This window comes from Equus przewalskii, chromosome 22 (assembly GCF_037783145.1).
Source record: "Equus przewalskii isolate Varuska chromosome 22, EquPr2, whole genome shotgun sequence".
Classification (NCBI taxonomy): Eukaryota; Metazoa; Chordata; class Mammalia; order Perissodactyla; family Equidae; genus Equus; species Equus przewalskii.
In genome coordinates, this window is record NC_091852.1 from 51,305,889 (window position 1) to 51,324,625 (window position 18,737).

Sequence of the window (18,737 nt, forward strand, 5' to 3'; positions counted from 1 at the left end):
ACAGGGCGCTGTGCAGCCAGACCTTCAAGGGGGTCCGTGTGGCCCCGGTCGCTGCTCCATGCCGGGGGCCGGGCCGGTGTTGGGCCTCCGGGTGCTGCTCCTCAGCTGGCCTGTCTTCCTGGGGACAGGCATCTAGAACCTGCGTCTGCCCCCTAAGCCCTCCTGTGCTGGTGGCGGTGGCCTCCCAGGCACACTTGGAGCCTCCTGGTCACTGGGAAAGTGGGGACGCCCAGTGCTGGTCACACGACCACCCCACGGCTCAGGGCCCTTGCTGGGGGTCCAGGCAGGCCTTGTGGCCAGGCGTGCATGTGGTCAGGATCTATATGCCCTTAAATGTGGGCTGCTCAGGGGTGTGTGGCCCATTAGCTGGGTGGGTGTGCATCCACACGCATTTGTGCACGCGGCCCCTGGGACTGGGACAGCACCCACAGGCTGGATCGGGGCAGCACCACTCCAGGTGTTTCAGACACGGGGAATGCAGTGCAGGGTTAAGTTCCAGAGATGACAGCGGGTGGGGACAAGGTCAGGTAAGGCCCCGAGACATAGTGACCACAGAAGCCAGTGCCGGACTCGGGGCAGGAGAAGCAGGGTGCTACTTAGAGCCACCCTGGCCACCAGCGCAGCCCCGCTGCCAGTGCTGCCGTCGGGGCTGCTGAGGGGCTTCAAGAAGCCAAGAGACCTTTCTTCCTGCCGACGGCCATCTCCTGTGGTCTGGCAACCTGGCCGGAGAGGGGACGGGGCCCGAGGAGCTGGGATCATAGGAGCCCGCGTAGCAGAGCCTGGAGAGCAGGGGGAGCAGCGTCTCATGGGGCTCAGGCTGCGCAAACGGAGGGAAACTGAGGCCCGGCCACCCCACCCTCCTCGTGTGCGCTGTGTTCTCTCTGAGTCGGCTGCCCATCCGGGACCGTTCCACTGAGGCCACAGCCCGAGGCTCGGAGGCACCCCCAGGCAGGACCGGCCTCTCCAGGTAGCCTGACGTGGCCTGTGCCACCAGGAGGGGGGCCGCCCAAGGCAATGTCAGCGAGGCCACCCTGAGGGCCAACCAGAGGGCCACCCAGAGGGCCCTGTCTCCAGGGCTACAGACAGAACGCCTCACACACACATCACACGTACCACATACCATATGCCACATACACATGCCCATATACACACTCCACAAACCACACCACACACATGCACCACACAGTCACACACCACATGGTCACACACCACACTCACTCGCCCCAGGGGGGCCTCCTGCATCCTGGAGGCGGGTGTGGTGTGCTGGGCCCCTTGAGGGAGACAGCAGGCAGCGGGGTGACAGGTGGGCGCCCTGGAGACAGCTGGGGGGCAGAGCCCAGGGGCCAAGGAGCCTCCTGTCTCCCTGAAGGCGCGCTCCCACGCCACCCTCTCAGCCAGGAAAGCAGGAGGTGGTCCTCAGGGACCCAATGATGGCCCTTCAAAGACCCTCTCAGCCACGTGGTATTACGTCTGCCCCCAGGAAGCCTGCTGGTCCTAGAGGCAGCCTGCTGTGGTGGCCTAGCGGCTCAAGCCTGTCCCTTCTCTCCGAGGGCCCGTCCTGGCACAGCTCGCAGGCTGACGTCAGGGACCCCAATGACACATGCGAATCTAGGCGTATGGTGTCCTTCCCCCAGACTGAGCCGCGAGCCCATGTGGCTCTCCGTGCCGGTGAATGGCGGTTCAAGTGCAGCATCTCTGGCCGTCCCCTGCCCCGAGTCCCAGAAGGTGCTGGAACCAAAGGCCGAGTTTCTTTTCAAGCCTGGGCTCTGTGGAAGTGTTGGTTCCTGCCGCTGTGGCTGAGGGTGCCTCCCTTTCCAGGGTACTCCAGTGTCGTCCCCGTGGGCTCGGGCCAGGGGTCCCCGCAGAGCTGGCTGTGCAGCCGTGTCGCAGTGGCTCCGGCTCAGGCCAGACCAAGGCCAACCGGCCTCTTACTGCGAGCGTAGCCTCGGAGCTCAGGGACTCAGAGGGGCGCCCTAGCCCCCGTCCTCTCTCCGTCTCCTCATCTGCCCAGTGGAGTGTGTGCACCTGTGTGTGCATTCACACGTGTATGTGTGTGCCTGTTTCTTTGGGTCCAAAGCACACTGCATGCTGGGATCTGTGGCCGCACCTCCTTCCAGGACCTCCTTCCAGGATCGGAGTGCCAGAGGCGGAGTGCCTGACCTGGCATGGTTCTCCAAACTGCTGGCCAGCTTCCGGGCAAAAGGGGTGCACGTGGCTTCTGGAGAGTTAGGAAAATGCTGACATGTACAGGAGAGGTCCTGAGCTGGACAAGTCAATGAGGCACGTGGTTGTGTTTCACTTTTCTGAAATAGTGAGTCCACGCTCCTCATGGCAAAATTAGCATAGTATAGATGAGGAAAGAAGTCACACCCTGCCACACGTAGGCACACTCGCTCTGTGTTGGCGTGTATGAGTACGGATGCAGACAAGGGCCACCGACAACGTCGTGTCCGTACACAAGCACATACAAATCATGCATTTGCACATGCAGGCGTACACACACACAGAAATAGATCTGTCTAGTCTTTTACCCAAAGTGGAGTCTTTCTCTACCCTGTGGGCTCTGCCTCTAGCCCTCATGTGACTGTCTTTCTATGTCAAAGTTAGAGCCATGTCATTTTTAAAACTGGGGAGCCTCTCTATTTTAGGTAACATTGGGATGTTCAGGTTTTGGGGGGCCTTTTATGTTTTAACTGCAACATTAGAAATCAGAGCCCTTTAAGCCACTGGGGTGAGAGGAGGCAGCAGAATGGGCAGCAGAAAGGCGGCCTGGGGCTCAGAGGGTCCCCGTCTCCGAGCTCCTGCAGTGACCGTTGGTGTGAGGAGCTCGTGTCCGGGCTCCTGAAAGGCCGAGGCCGAGCCTGGGGGCAGGGGACCCATGGATCCCGCACTGTGCCAGAGTCTCGATCCTGAGTGTGTCTGACGACCTAGTTTTGTCAGAAGCTGTGTCTCTCATTCTACTCGTGATAATCCACATGCCTTTACAACGGAGCGGTCCTGTTCCTTGGTTTCTGGAGGACTCCTTGTGGGCAGGAGTGTCATCCACAGAGGGCATCCCTCTAGCGCCCCCATGAAGCTGGGCACCGTGCCAGTCCCTCCTGCGCCTCCCACCGCGTGGTCTCTAAAGCGCCTTCTTGCCGCATAAGCTTCCAGAGTTTAGGACCTGGGTATTTTAGGGGTCACGCTTCAGCCGACCACAGAGTCTGGCAGCTTTGTGACGGGCTTGGGACACCCCGAGGAGGAAAGCCGATAAAGCTGGGGTGGCAGAGACCCAGGAGAACCCCTTTCCCTCCCAACCAGGTCCTCCTGATTTCTGGGCCGTGCAGGGGAACGCCCTGTCCTGGGGATCCGGTGTGAGCATCCTTGGTGCGTGCAGCCTCTGGGTGCTCAGAAAACGGCTCCCCAGGGGATGTGCCCAGGCAGCCGGTAGCTGGCAGGAGGACCCTGGGCGTGAGCATGGGAGGTGGGCCAGCCCCATGGTAACTGGCCCCAGGGTCAGAGTAGACCACAGGCACCAGGATGCCTGGAGAAAGGCTTGCCTGCGTGGAGCTGCACAGACAGCAGTGGGGGCACCGGTCTGGGATGTGGTCAGAGCACTTGGGTTGGACCCCATCACATCCCCCTCCAGCTTGGGGCTCTCAGGCCCCACCTCTAGGATGGGTCGGTCTCCCTTGATGAGAGGCTGTTGCTCCAAGGGGCTCTGGTTTTGTTGCAAAGTAGAATCAGCTGTGCACCAGCGGATCCCTTAGACAGCCTGGGGCAGGTTGGGGCAGGACAGAGCCAACAGCCCCTACAGAGCGTCACCCGCAAGCTGGGTGCTGGAACCTGAGGCTGTAGGAGCCTTCCCAGGGCCCAGAGGAGCGGATGCACCTTCCAGGTTGGCGATGGCTCAGCTGCGCTAGGGATGCACGAGACTCCTGCCAGCGCCCCACAGAGGCGGCTGGGAGGGTTGCCTGGCATTCTGATGTTCCCAAGCAGGCCCTGTCGGGTGGGTGGGTTTGGCCTGCTGCCCTAGGTCCCCACGGGTGTCGCAGTGAGGTGACCCCGCCGACCGGTTTTAACTTTCCCTCTCTTTTTAATCTCCTCTGCCTTCGGAATGAGTCGGATAGTTTTAAAAAAGAATTAATGGAACGTAAGTAATTCTTTAACATTTTTCATGTTTTGGTACAGTTAAATACACATTTAAAGAATATTTAGTGGTGCTTAAGAATGCCCTCATGATGGAGGTGCACGGTAAGTGTTTTCCGTACTGTCCGTGCTGCAGGAGCTCTGGGTGTTCACGGAATTTCGCTCCTGAAAGGTCTTGGCCCCTGTTGTTCGGGGTGACAATTTGGCCCCAGCTCAGGCCACCCAAATTCTTTGTCCCAGGCCTGGCCATGAGAACCTTCCAAAAAGCTCCTGGGTCCCATCTTGGTGACTCTAGTTCAGGAGGGGCCTCGGTGCACCAAGGGTCACCGCTGGGCAGTGCTAGGCATGAGGGAGGAGGCTGGGCCTTTTTAGAGCTGACTTCAGCGTCCGTTCAAAGAAAAGTTCATGTTCTCGATCATAATGCCTCGTGAGGATCAGTTTTCCTAAAGTTAGATTCCACCAAGATGCCCATCAGCCAGGAATGGCTAACGGGATGTGGTCACATGGTGCGCTCAGCAGTGAAAGTGCTCCATTCTGTGTTCCAATCGATGGGCACCTGGGTAGCTGTGTACGGATGTGGACATGTGTATACGTGCACGTATGGACGTGCAAATATAGGTAAGTGCGTGGATTTAGATGTGCTTGTGTGCGTATGTATGTGTATGTGTGTATATACATATAGAGAGAGTTGCCTAGGGGTAAAGTATAAAACACTTTAGTGGGAAAAACAAATTATAGGGAATCAAAAACAAAAATCCTGCAGAGCAAACAGTAAACAGACCTGGGAGGTCTTGTCCACCAGGCCAGGGTGGCCAGCGAGCTGCTGGGCCAACTACTTTTGAATATCTTTCAGAATTTCCTTCAGAGTCTATGGCGCATTTCTTTCTTTCAGCACAGCATTTTATTTTTATAATGAAAGCAATATTTGTTTCTTGTAGTGGATTTGGAAACTCCAGGAAGGTATAAAGAGCAAAATTTAAATGATCTAAATTAACCCCCTGAAGGCAGCTGCCACCAGTACTGTGGCCATTTGTCGGCCTTATCTCTATGTGTGTACATGAATGTGTCCACATACACATGTATGTGTGTACACAAATGTTTACACACATGCACTTGTTTTTCTGTTTAACATAACATTAGTATTTTTCTGTGTTATTCTTCTTAAACGTGATTCCTAACGAAGGATGGACAACACAGGTGGCTGCCACACTCCCCGACTTCTCACTGACGGACCTGGCTTCAGTGACTCCTCCATGTTCCCACCATTGGCTTGGAGTCATTCCTAAGATTGTCCAGCTCAAGGGTCTGACTTTCTCTTGGGAGGAAGGTTCTCTGAGGATCCTGAATGTAGTGGATCCCTGATGAAGGGACCAGATGGGGTGAAGAGGTGCCAAGTTGGTCACATGGGGACGTGATTGTGCTGGGAATGTATTGAAAGTAACCTTACTTGAATTAGAAATCTCTGCTCCTTCTGAGACACCCAGCTCGTGACAGAGAACTCTGCCCAACACCTCGCCCCCCTTTCCCCACCTGCGTCTGGCTGTGCACATGCCCCACGTGCTCGCACAGCCACATGCCCATTGCTTGGGTGCTGGTTTTTAACCTCCTTGGCCCTGTCACTTGTTGGGCCTCCTCAGTGAACCCAGCCACAGGCAGACAGACATAGTCCTTCCACTGCTGACCATCCTCCACGAAACCACTTTTTATTTCCCATTCCCCAGCTGGGGGGCATTAGGGAGAATCCAGCTTTTAAAAACCGAGTCTTGGGTGGTGTTGTGATCAGGTAGGGGCTGCTGTGTTCTAGGTTGGCCTCACAGCACGCCCCTTGAGCGTTGGTGTGGTCCACGCAGAATAGCAGACATCTGTCAGGGAGTCAGGTCCCTAAGCAAGGAGGCTGGAAGGCACTTGTCGTCCATGCTGTTAGGGTGCCCGCCTGGCACAGGCAGAGGTGAGAGGGGGCAGCATGGGCTAGCGGGGCCTGGCCCCAGCCCCCACCGCCATGGCTGGGAGCAGCAGGGGCAGAGGGGCCGACACAGGGTTTGTGTGTCCCCCAGGGCCTGCAGGAGGAGGGCCTGTGTCACCTCTCCTGCCCAGCTCTCAGGGGCCAGGGCTCCAGGGCAGACGCCATCTAGCGCCTTGCCCAGCCTTTGCTGCTGTCCCAGCTCAGCTGGCAGTCTGCACACACGGGGACAGGAGCCCAGGTGCTCAGCTGGGCAGTTTCAACCTGACCTCAGTCCTTCCTTCCACTGACTCGAATGAAGCCAGCATGAGAGCAGATCCAAGTGGGGCTGCCCTGGCTTGTTTGTTCCTGAGTAGGGGATAGGAGGTGGGCCTGACTCAGCACGGCCCCCAGGCCCCAGGGTGAAGTCTGAAACCCACAAGCTCATCCAGCAGCATCCTACAGATGGGGAAGGCGGCCCCAACCGGCTGCTTCTCATGCTGGACCAGAGCCCAGATCTTGCTCCTGGCTCCCCGCACACTGGTCTTGACGGCCCACCGCCCTTTCCCGTTAGTGTTGGGCTGGAAACTGGTCCCACGTCCTGTGTGAGAGGCAGGAAGCCCAGGTGTGTGCTGTGCTCCTGGCCCAAACCTGGCTCAAACCTGGCTCCTCAGAGCTCAGACCCCAGCCAGGGCCCAGTGCCTAGAGCAGGAGAAAGGTACCCCGTTCTCCAGTCTGCAGTGTCCACTCTCCTCCAAGTCCTTATTGCAATAGGACAGGCCCTCAGCACTTCTCAGTGCCCCTGCCCACCCAGGAGCTCCCGGTGGCAATCCCCACCCCAACAGCCTCAGTGTGTGTCCTGGGGACACAGCTGTGCATGCATGCTTTGGAAAAGGCGACTGAGCAAGGGCAAGGATCAGGAAGCCCATGGGTCAGTGTTTGTACCCCCTTTCTCCCAGGGGTCACTGGGGACCACAGCAAGAACCACATGGAGGCCTCCTCCAGGGGAGGGGCAAGGACTGAGCTGAAGGCTGCTCTGTCACCTCAGGTCCACCAGGGACAAGAGAACCCCTAATCTGGGTAGCCCCCGTCCCTGTGCCGGGGCAGTTCCTGTGGGTCCTAGTGGGCTTTAGGGGACAGGGGTGGAGACGGTCTGTGTGCCTCCAGGTCCTGCGGACATTCGCTTCGTCTGGGAGAAGAACGGGCGTGAACTGGAGATGTGTGTCCCTGTACAGACCCACGCGCTACCCAACGGCAGGACCCACGTGCTCAGCTGGCTGCGGGATGCCATCAGCGAGAGTGCCGACTACCGCTGCTCCGCACTCTCCTCAGCGGGGAACAGCACCTCCGGAGTGCGCGTCTCCGTGCTGAGACCCGGTGAGTGAGTGAGTGGCCCTGCGACCAGAGGCCTGGCCTGCCCCTCCCATCTCACAGCAGGCTGCAGCAGCCCAGGAGTGCCACTGGCCCTCACCAAGAACCATGAGTGAGCACGTGCACGTGCCCACACATGCACACACAGACATCATACACCAAACCCTGGCTGCCAGCCCCCATGCCGGGGGCACGTGTGACGGAGGGTGCTGAGGCCCGGCTCCCATGCGGGTAACTCTTCTTGGCTGTCGTTAACCCTGCAGCAGCCCCTGCAGCCGTCTGTCACCCTGACCGGCAGCCTCCCCACACCCTCTGCACGGTGCACAGTGTCGCCCTGCCCGGGGCTGCCCTGCACCTACCTGGAGGCCGCAGAAGCCACTCCCCTCATGCTGGCCGCAGCTCCCATCACCTGGGCACTCCTTCCAGATTCTCACCTCGGCCCTCCTAGTGGGGCATCGGGGCAGGCAGTGTCGTAAGCACCTGTCCTTCCTCTCTCTTCATCCTTGGACAAGAGCCCACAGGTTGCACAACCCCAGCCTGACACCACTCCCCGTGTGGAGGCGTGCCCCCGTCCTCTGGCTCCCCACCGCCCGTGGCCGCACGTGACTGCTGGCTGAGCTCTGTGCAAGCACACGGTCTTCTCCTGCCTGCTGGGCTGGTCACTGTGGACGCCCGGCCCTCCACCTCTGGGAACTTGCCTCGAACGTTTATTCGCTCTTCTCCACTCGGTTTCCTGTGCTTCCAGAACTGTTTCCCGAGACGCTGGGCTGCCTGGCCTGGCCCTCAGCTCGCCTTCTGCTCTTCCCTCTGCCTCCTCCCTTGCCCGCTCCGTGAGCTCTCCTCAGCCCCTCGCACACGATACTACAGTTCATCTCACTCGCACGTTTTTACTGCTTGCAGCTTCTGTTCTTGTCACGAGGCTGCACTGTCCCCTTCACTGAGCGGGGTGACTGCAAGGGTGTTCTGAGCCCTCTTCCCCCTCCCGCTGGCCTTTTCTGTCTGTGTCATCCTTCTGTTTCCCTCAGAACTCTCGGCAGCCTGCAGTATCCCCTTACATTTAGGACAGGGGCACAAAGAGCCCTCCTGTCGGGGCCCCTTCTCCCCAGGGTGCCGTCTCTGCACTGACAGCATTTGAGTTACCTGGGGCTCGTCAGAAACGCAGTCAGGCCCTGCCTGAGCTACTGGATCAGAAGTCTTGGGGGGACCTCGTGGGCTAACACCAGAGGAACTGGGCTGCCTGGCACCTCTCCGCTTCCCTGTGGGCTGCAGTCCCGGGGGGCCTGCTAAGCTGCAGATGGACTCAGTGGGTCCCCCGTGGTCCACACTGGGAGCAGCCAGCCCTCCAGGTTGACGGTGGGCCAGAGGATGGGATCTCACCATTTAGTGTGTGCATGCCCTCTGCTCCTGTCTGCTGTCAGTGCCGTCTGCCCTCGGTGGTACCCAGGCCCCAAGCCCGGCCTGTGCCCTCTGAGATGACCAGTCTCTCCTGCAGCGATGGAGGGTAGAGCAGGGAAGGGCCTGGGGCCAGGCTTCAGCCTCTGACGTGACCCGCCTCGTGGCGGCCTGGCGCAGAGCCGCACTCCTGCCTGTGAGGCGGCTCCACGTCCGTGCTGCCGGCCCGCGTCTCAGCTCTTCTGGGTCTGTGCTTCCACTCGCCCCCTTGCTTCTCAACTTCCAGGTTTTTGTTGTTTCCTCTCCTATTCTCTGCTCATTTTCAAGAGTTTATATATATATGTATGTATTTTTTAAAAAAGCTTTTTTTGTCATCTTAATAGAGATTTGGGAGAAAAAAAATAATTGGAAATAGACGCTCCCACCCAGAACCTCCTTTCTTTTCATTTTTGTAAACTGCCTGTACTGTCAGGACAGTGAATCGTCATGTGCACATTACGTCCCATCCAGAGGCCAGGTGGGCAGTGCTGTGGGCACAGGGCTAGGCAGCGACCGGAGAAGCAGCGGGCACTTTGAAGCCCGCGATGTGTGACCTCGTCTGATTCAGGGGTCTTAGGGGGTGGGGACTGCTGTCATCCCCAGTGCACAGATGACGACAGACACACAACTCACCGAGCAGTGAGCAGGACCTGACTTTGATGGCGGCCAGTTTTAGCCCTGAGTCACTACAGGCAGTAGACACAAAAGACAGAAGGCCAGGGAAGACATGGCTGCGCCCGAGACCGGGCTGCTCGGTTCTGCTCGGGGTGTGAGGTGTGCTTCCTCTCGCGGGGGCTCGGGTTCTTGGAACCCATTTCTGAAACGAGTGACAAGAGCTGTCATCCAAAGCAACGACATAGTTCCTTTCTGTGTCTCCAAAGGAAGACCACGGCAGTAAAGCTCATGCCATTTGACAGCCCTGCATGTAACTCGTGTCCAAAATGCAGGATCACACACACACACACACGGCAGGCCACGCAGAACAGGTAGCAAATGACATCATGGGATGCCAGCCCTGGTTGGCTGGGCTGGGTTCTGAGCCTCGGCTCCAGGCTCCCTCAAGGGGAGAGGAGCAGGAGGAGCCCCAGGGTCTCTGCATCGTCCCATGAGGTGTTGGCTTAGCCCTCTCCTGCCTGGACCCTGTGGCCCTGGGAAGTAGCTGCCACGGGAGCTGGTGGTCTGGGGAAGGGCGGGTAGGGATGCTGGCTGTGGAGGCCCCCTGGGCCAGGAAGGGGAGGCTGTGGGTACCCAAGGTACCATGAAGGCCTGTGAAGCTGAGACCTGGAGCCCCGCTTGTCTTGCAGAGGCGACCCACCAGAAGTGGACCCGAGAGCTCACCGCCTGGAGGGCTGTGGCCGGGGAGCACGACCGAATGATGCAGAGCTGGAGGAAGGCATGGGTACGTGGCCAAAGGTGGGCCTGCGGGTGGGCAAGGGGCCGGCAGGGCGGCCACTACTTCCAGGGGCATCTTGTGGGGTCCATTCTGCCAGTGGGCTCCACAAGCTTCCTCTTGCCCACAAAACACTTCCACTCTCTCAAGTCTGCAGCTCTCCAGCCCAGGCTGAATCCCTATGGGGTGGGATTCAAACCTGGAGGTGGCTTAGTCTCGGCTGGGTGCTGCTTGGGGAGCAGACCAGGAGTGGTGGGCATGTGGGCCACCAGCGCACCGTGTCCCAGCACTGGGGTGGCAGGACAGGCATTCCCACGTAGGCAGAGGCATCCCCGGGCTCCCGAGTCACTGGTACAGGCTTCTCAGTGGCCAGCACAAAGCAAGGCCAGAAACTTTCCACAGTATGTGCTGCCGCACTGAGGAGGGGCCGCAACAGCTCCCATCCGGGGCCTTAACGCGTCCTGTGTCCACTGGCTGCCCAAGGCCCCTCCTTGTTGCCACACAGGCGGAGCCTTTGTGACTGCTCCCTTCCAGGCTTAGCTGCGCAGGCTGCCTCCCGCAGGCCCTCCAGGACCCCCCAGGGGAGGGCACATGAGACGGGAGACTTGAGGCCTCCGACCACGTCTAAGACAGTGCATGGGAGAAGCGAGGTGGAGACAGGGACGGGTCGTGTGCTCTGCCAGGAATTGAGACCTCACTCTTCTTTCAGGAAAGCTGTAACCAGGACAACTTTTAGCCACCAGGAGGCAGTGCCAACCCCACTGCCACCTGCCATGCACTCCTGCACTGGCCCCAGGACAGTGAGCTGTCACCTTGCCTGCCTGGAGGTGGCCATTGGCCTGTGCCTAACTGGCCCCTCCACAGGGTAGGCACTGGAGAATGCAGAGCCCCACTGGACCTGTGACTGCGCCTGGAACTTTTTCTTTGATTAGGTGCTTACATGGAACGTAGGGTCTGTCTTGGCAGAAGCGGGAAACCAAGACGGTTAAGAGGCTGCACAGAAAAGGTGGCTGTGCTAAGACAGCAGTGTGTGTGACGGAGCCTTCTCCAGAAGCACTGCTGTCACGCTCCACCGATGGCTCTCACATGATCTGAGTATGTCACGCTATACGAGTGGGCCACCCCCAGCACAGCACACAGTGTGAACACGGCCCCTCCTGACTGCTGGTGTCAACGGGCTGTGACCCACACCTGCTGCCTGTCCCCACCTTCGACCTTAGCCACTTAACCGAGGCACACCACAGGGAGAGGGAAGCGAGGCTCCCAACGAAGAGCATCTGCCCGAACCTCGAATGATGATGAAGCCCTAACTGGGAGCTGATGTGGATCCGGAGTATCTTTGTGTCACTCCTCACTCATCTCCGAGTATCGGACTGCTCACAAAGCTCTGAGTGTGTGCCTGTCTGCTTGCAGCTTCGCTCTGGACCCTGAGGTTGTCTGAGGCAGAAAAGTCCGTCGTGCACTCCTGGTGCCACGTCTGATATTCCCCCGACGGTGCGCATCTGAGGAGGGCTCTGTTACACCTGCTCCTGAGTCTCTCGGTTTCCAAGCTGTACCTTCTAGACTCCGCTGTGTGCGTGCATGTGACGGCCCAGGCCCACCACTGCTCGGCCCGGAGCCTGACAGGCGTTTCTTCTTGATTGAGGAAGGAGAGTTTTTGATGGAATGCCAGTCCGTCGTAAAACCAAAACCTCTGTTACAAATAAAGCCGTGCTTCTCTCGTGCCCCTCGCAGATAACACATGCGCGCCCAGCCTCGTGACCGCAGCCTGTGCCCGGAGCCCGCATTCTGAAGCTGGGTGCCTGCCTGTGAGAGCAGCACGTGTTTCCCGCCAGTCACTTCCAGCACCCACCGAGAACGAGGCTCCCCGAGGACGCTGACCTCAGGGTTGAAGTTGCCCTCGTCATCCGCCAGGGTGCCTGCCCATCTTGCCAAAGGACCGGCTCTGGCTCACAGGCCATCCGCACTGTGATGCAGTTTTCTGTAAAACGTGGCTCAGCTCCCGTGCGGTACTAGCAGCTGCTGAGTGAACTGCTCGACGGTTGGGGCCTTCCCCTTGGTGCTGTTTTCCGTCTATAAAGCCCCACTGCAGTCTGGATACAGTCAGAGCACGTTCACGCTCAACAGAACATGCAGACACTTCCGGTTCCCACAGTGGTGTTCTGTTGGAAAATGTGCTTATGAGGATGAGTTCTGATTCTTTGCACTGTTGAAAAAAATAAAGGCAAAGAGTTCCACATTTGCTCAGTGAGGTGAGTCTGTACTGGGAGGTCCCAGCGCTGTCGGCTTCCTCTAGCACCGTCTGCACAGCATAGGTCACTGTGTCACTTGCAGGGGTGGCCTCACCAGGAAAGTGACAGTGAGACTAGGGCAGCCCAGGGTTAAGTCACATGAGAAGCAAGCTCTCTGGGTAGCTGGTCACCTGCTCTGCTTCAGCTTCTCTTCTCGCACGCTTAGCTGAGCACGGCCCAGACCCAGAGACCCGCGCCCGGGGAGAGGACCTGGACCTCCAGCAGAGGTTTTTAGATGGTTCTTTGGTTTATCAGTTTTATACTTCTAGGCTGCTGACTACAGCTGACAAGCTATTTAGTTTTACCCCCAAAATTTAATTTTGGAATCTATTCTCAAATAATCTCCTATTTTCAAACCTATACATTCAACTTGCTACCTGTTGACAAGAGGGCAGGAAAGGCCTCTGTTCCTCCTGGTGGCCAGAGGGAGGAGCCCGCGAACAGGACCCAGGGTTAGGGACTAGGACCTGGGTGACCAGACAGTATGTCCCCTATGTAAACACCCAGAAAGTGTACGGAGAAGCAGGGCGCACACCAGGACTAACCAGTGTCACAGACAGCAGGACAGACAGGTGCCTCACACACCTCTGGCCACACTGCCAGCCCTGTGCACACAGTGGTTGTTCCCGACTCGTTATTCCACTTTCACTCGCTCACCACAGGCCACCTATGTCTCAGAGGCACGAAAGACGTTTGGCCCGACTGAACTCAACTAATGTTATGTTCACAGCCAACACAATCCCCACCGCCTGCTGAGCAGAGAGCAGCGCAACTCCGCTCCCGCCACGTCCTCTGCGACGAGCGCGCGGGCGGCGGCACTGAGGAGGCCCCATGACAGCGTCTCTTGGACTGAGACTCTAGCAGGTCCAGGCACAGCAAGCCTCTCCCTGCTCAGCCCCTTCAGTTCAGAGCAGAGTGCTGAAAGGCACTGAGCAGGACGTGGGACAACCACTGAGATGGAGACCCAAGAAGCCTCAGGTGACCAGGGTCTCCAGTGAAATTAAATCATCACTCTTTATTCAAAATAAATAAGGCCTCTTACTTACAGGAAAGTACGAAAGTAGACTTCTATCCTCCTGACCTTGGAGACAGAAACCACATTCAGAACATGTTCATTTACAAAAGAAAGAAAAGATTTCTACATTATCAAAACTCAAAGTTGGGAACTTCAACATACATAGTTTCTTTGAAAAAGAGAGATGGAGAGGAATAATTCATGAAAGAGGTCACAGGTTAGAGAACCGATTTTCATTCTGAGGCTCATTTTAGCAAATGCTCCAAATACCCCCCAATCTTTGGCCCAAAGGCCATGTCCTGAGAAGGGGCCCACTCCTGCTCCACCATGGCTGTGCAGGGCTGGGCTGGCTCACCCACGGAGAGGACACCCCCGACACACACCCTGGGCGCCTTCCGCTAACAGACCTGGCTCAGCTTCCTGCAGGACAGAGGAAGTACCCTTAGCAGCAGAGTACTCTGAGTAGTATGTTTCCAGTATTTTCCAGACTCTCGGTCTGCTCAGAGAGGCAAAACTGTACCTTCAAGGCTTAGGGAAGGTTTCCGCCAGCACAGCCGAGTGCCCGCTCAGGGGACCTGCAGCCCGGGATGCCTACGAAGGCTGCCACGTGCCTGCATGATGCCTCTCCCAACGAAACAGCCAGTCAGACACAGAAGAAATGAGAGAAGAAAAGGTCCCAGAGTCTTCTTCACACCTCCCTCCTGACTCCCACACGCAAACACACGTGAAGGCACGCTCCTTATAAATTCAAGTCCCTCATCTGAGAGGTTGAGGCCTCCAGCGACTCTTCCAGCTCCAGCGCACATCGACTGTACGCTTCCAGGTGTCTTCTCCAGATTTCAACTGGAAACGAGAAAGCACAGCTGATGAGCAGGCAGGGACAGCCGGCACAGTACCAACAGGAAAGCATGCGGCCCAGCAGCTCGTTTCCTGCACAGGGCCTGGCCAGGACTGAACCCTGCCGTCCCCAACTGCAACGCCCCTTTGTGAACAGCATCATTACACCTCAGCACACACTGGCCTTGACACACTCCCGCCGGGGACACCATTGTCCTCAAGGCCACCCTCTGTCCAGGTGCCGTCTGAGACACTCACTGACAAGCCCTTCCAAGTCCCCAAGTCTGAGGTCACCTCTCAGACAATGGCCAGGATGCAGCCGGGCCTGCCCCAAGCGGCCTGCTCTCCTGCCCACCCTGACCCTTAAATCAGTCCGTGAAGACACCGAGGGCACTCGGCCCGACCCCAGACCCTCCCCAGCACTCACTGTAGTGCGGCTCTTCTTTTCCAGTGGGTGCCGGGGGGGCACCTTCTGTGGAGCAGCTGGGGCCCTGCGCGGGCGGGCTGGCAGGTGCCTGGGGCCCAGGCTCCCCCGCTAGCTCCTGGTGCACGTTCTCCAGCATGGCCTTGTACGCCTGTCGGGCCGCCTTCGTCAGCTCAACCATCTTGTGGAACTGGTCCTTGGGCAGAAGTGAGAGCACAGATAACACCCCCTGACCACAAAGGACATGGGTCCCCTGCAAACCAGTGACAGCGCCCTCCACAGGGAACAAGAGTCACCTCCACCTGGGTGCTGGGATTCCACCCAGGGGAAGAACAGGCTCCTGGCTGTGGGCCTGTCTGCGGCAGCTGCTCTGTGGCAGCCGTAGGAAACCAAGGCCACCGTTCCGCAAGGATTCTGCCTTGAATGGCGCCAGCCTTGAGGCTCGGGGCTGCTCTGCCAGGGACCGCAGACAACCAGCAGCTCTCCAGTTCCCTCCCACGAGCACGCTGGACAGGCTGGAGCCTCTCACCATGGTCTCACCTGGGCTCCGTCGTAGCTGAAGATGCCCACCACGCTGACGGGAACGGCCTTGTTCAGACTGCGCCCCAGAGCTTTGCGGTTGAGTGCAAACACACAGGGAATGTTCTGCTCACAGGCGTAATCAATGATGGTGTGTAGGGTGTCATCCAGGCCACCTGGTCAAAGGACAAGAAAACAACAGGGACCACATCACGGGAGCGTGGATGTGACACTGGTCGCAAAGGGCTGCTTTCTACAGGCAGAAGGCTCCCCAGCTCCTTTCTTCAGTCAAGTAGGTGGCCCAAGCCAGGTTCTACCACGAGAGAGAAGTCAGTCACTGCAGTGCAAGCTCCTGTTGCCCTCAGCCACAGGGCAGGACTCAGCTCTCCAAGAGACCTTCCTTAGCGTAACGAAACATGTCTACGCAGAGCCAGAAGTGGCATCAGTGCCTAATGGGAAATGAAGTCTTAGGTGAACTTTTACTGAAGACACTATGTGCGAGGCCCCCCGGTCTACTTGCTTCGTGTGCGTAAGCTCCTGCAGCCTCACAGAAGACCCTGAGGGGGAGGCTGCAGCCCACTTACAGATGGCAATCTGGAGCACAGGGTCACTGAGCATCCCTCTCCATGTCTCCGGCCCTAATGACACGACCTTGCCACAGACCCACTGCCCTCCAGTGCCTCCCAGAGAGGTGCCAGCCAGGCCGGTACTCAGGAAGAGCAGAGGGAAAAGGGGCAGCTGTGTGTGGCGTGCTGTGCCGCCAGACCAGAAGCCAGCAGCACTGAAGAATTCCTACCAACAGAGAGAACTACGTACTGGTGTCTGTGCACGAGTGATGCAGAAATCAGCACTCTTCAGACGTCCAAGCAGCAGCCGGCTAGAATGTGTAATGGGAGAGATGACCCACGAACACCACCACTGAGGGTTACAGCCGGGAGGAATGAATTTATCAAGAAGCATGGCAGACTTACAGCGCAACGTCCACATGCTACTAAAACACAACAGAAAATCCCAACAAAAGGCATCTATGCTCCCAGACAGAAGGATCCAATGTCGCAAAACATCAATTCCACGTTCACTAAAACTCTGAAATACTGTAACTTACTGCAAACGGGATATTTTGAGAAACAAAAAAAAAAAGTGAGACCAGTCTTTTGAAAAAGGAAAATAACATCTGGCTGGCATCACCAGGCATTAAGTCTTGCTATCAAGCTACGAGAACATAAATAAGGGGACGCAAAGTGACAGGTGGAGGCTCCAGAAATGATCTGAATGTGTGGAACCCGAGCAAGTCAGGAAGAGCAAAATTTGGAAGCTGGAGGAGAGGTGGAAAAGGGACAACCGTGTCAGCCTCTGGAAAGATCCATCTTAGACTGAAATACAGTCTACCCAAACAAAAGTGGAAACACAGAAGAACCAGAAAAGACCAATTAAAAAAAACTTTAATAACCTTGGCGTGGGAAGGCTGAGGAATAACATAAAATATAGATGCAATAAAAAAAAATAAAAAATACCAATATATATATTGGGGGCTGGCCCCATGGCTGAGTGGTTAAGTTCGCGCACTCCACTGCAGGCGGCCCAGTGTTTCGTCGGTTCGAATCCTGGGTGCGGACATGGCACTGCTCATCAAACCACGCTGAGGCGGCGTCCCACATGCCACAACTAGAAGGACCCACAACTAAGAATATGCAACTATGTACCAGGTGGCTTTGGGGAGAAAAAGGAAAAAAAATCTTAAAAAAAAAAAAAAACAATATATACAACACCTAAAGTCTCTGCATGGCCCAAAAAAGGTTAAAAAAATAGGCTAATGACGAACCAGAAAAATATTTACAATTCTTACCCAAAGGGCTAGTAACTTTCTTATAAAAAACATGCACCTTAATATAAAGATCCACACCCAGGAGACAGACGGGCAAAGAAGATGAGCCCAGAGTTCAGAGAAAACATCACGCTCTGGACAAGCGGAAAGAGGCTCAAGCTCCCTCACAAGGAAAGCTTGAATGAGACCTGCCCGAGAGGGCGGGGGGCCAGGAGCGGCGGCACCCTCTGCTCTCACACACAACCTCACACACAGACACGCCCTTTCAATTGTAGGTCCAGAACCTACAGAGGTGTTCACAAGAGTAGGAAACAACAGTGTGTGAGGTGCGGCCTGTTGACAGTTGTGGAACCTGGGAACATCTGACACATCCATCAGTACCGACTGTGCGGCCCTTCAGGAGCAACACAAGTCTAGGTGCAGCGCGATGGAAGGTCCTGAGGTAGACTGTGAAGCTAAAGACACAGCCACAAATGGGGCCCCGGATGCCACAGGTCACACACGGACTATCGAGGACGCATCAATCTGGCAACAGTGGTTGCCTGTGGGTGGCCGGAGGAATCTGGGGAGCCTGCCCCCAGCGTGGTGCACTGCTTTAACCTGGCATGTGCAATGAGGCCACAGCGGGGCCCTGCCCAGGACCCACCCGGGCCCCCTGCATACAGACCAACTCCATACAGAACACACAACATCTGCACGGGAAGACAAGAGCTTCCAGCATCTCCATCAGCTGGAACCTGACTATGTAGGATTGTCTCATTTTCTTCCAGGAAAAGAACTTCTCAAATGCACATCCTCCCACTCTGTGGAAACTGGGAATTTGTTCTGCAGCCAGTCTGATTGGGGATTAAGGTTTAAGACCCACATCCCTTAATTCTGCCCACCCCTGCCACAGATCTACCTGAAAAATATGGAAAGTGGTAAGGAGGCCACTTCTGGGGACATAAACAAACTTCAAAGAAAAACACCAGCTGTGGGGGTAGTCTGGGAAAAGGGGGGATGGGGCAGCAGTGGGGCGAAGGGTGTGTTCCTGAGATATATTTTCACCTGTCACAGGAGACTGACCAAGTGCCCCAAACACTGGCTGCATCGCCTCTCACTAAGGGGTCTCTCAGCCTCATGTCCACCCCAACCCCAGAGCTGACCACAACGCTAGGAAAGCAGCGTGCAGGAAAGAGCAAACTTGGTTGGCCCAGCCCTGTCCTCAGAAAGGCCTCATGCTGGAACATGGGTTCATGGGGGGGCGCCTGCTGCCCCACCTGTGAAGAGTGGCCACGGTGCCTACCCTACTAGTGGTGAGGCCTGCACTGAGACCGGCTTGCCTGCCAGGAGTCTGCAACTGTGGTGCATGCTGGGCCAAGGCTGCCCACGTGATCAGCCCCCAATAAAATCCCTGGGCGATGCCCTCTAACGCATTTGCCTGGCAGACGACAGTCCACAAGTGCTGTCACAGTGTGTCCTGTGTGACTCTGCCAGGAGAGGACTCGACATGTGTGCCTGGATCCCCCCACTCCACCCCACATGCCTTCCCCCTGGCGGATCCTGCTCCATCTCTTTCCACTGCAAT

At 57.1% G+C, this 18,737-nt stretch overlaps 2 protein-coding genes across 11 annotated transcripts in view; one reads left to right on the forward strand and one right to left on the reverse strand.

Moving 5' to 3' along the window:
• The window catches only part of SEMA4D (semaphorin 4D), a 111,340-nt gene extending 98,844 nt beyond the window's left edge, over window positions 1–12,496 (forward strand). For all 8 annotated transcript variants that reach the window (XM_070589818.1, XM_070589814.1, XM_070589819.1 and 5 more), the window contains 3 exons: window positions 7,235–7,444; window positions 10,174–10,268; window positions 10,969–12,496. In XM_070589818.1, coding sequence (XP_070445919.1) covers window positions 7,235–7,444; window positions 10,174–10,268; window positions 10,969–10,995 — 332 coding nt within the window. In that variant the 3' untranslated portion in view covers window positions 10,996–12,496. The remainder of the gene's footprint in view (window positions 1–7,234; window positions 7,445–10,173; window positions 10,269–10,968) is intronic.
• A 1,044-nt stretch (window positions 12,497–13,540) lies between these two features.
• SECISBP2 (SECIS binding protein 2) overlaps window positions 13,541–18,737 on the reverse strand; it is a 39,580-nt gene continuing 34,383 nt past the window's right edge. For 2 of the 3 annotated variants that reach the window (XM_070589823.1, XM_070589822.1), the window contains 3 exons: window positions 15,367–15,521; window positions 14,830–15,022; window positions 13,541–14,408 (listed from right to left, as the gene is read on the reverse strand). In XM_070589823.1, the coding sequence (XP_070445924.1) occupies window positions 14,305–14,408; window positions 14,830–15,022; window positions 15,367–15,521 (452 nt within the window). In that variant the 3' untranslated portion in view covers window positions 13,541–14,304. Of the gene's footprint in view, window positions 14,409–14,829; window positions 15,023–15,366; window positions 15,795–18,737 lie in introns of all 3 variants that reach the window. The other variant, XR_011531370.1, reaches the window with a different exon arrangement.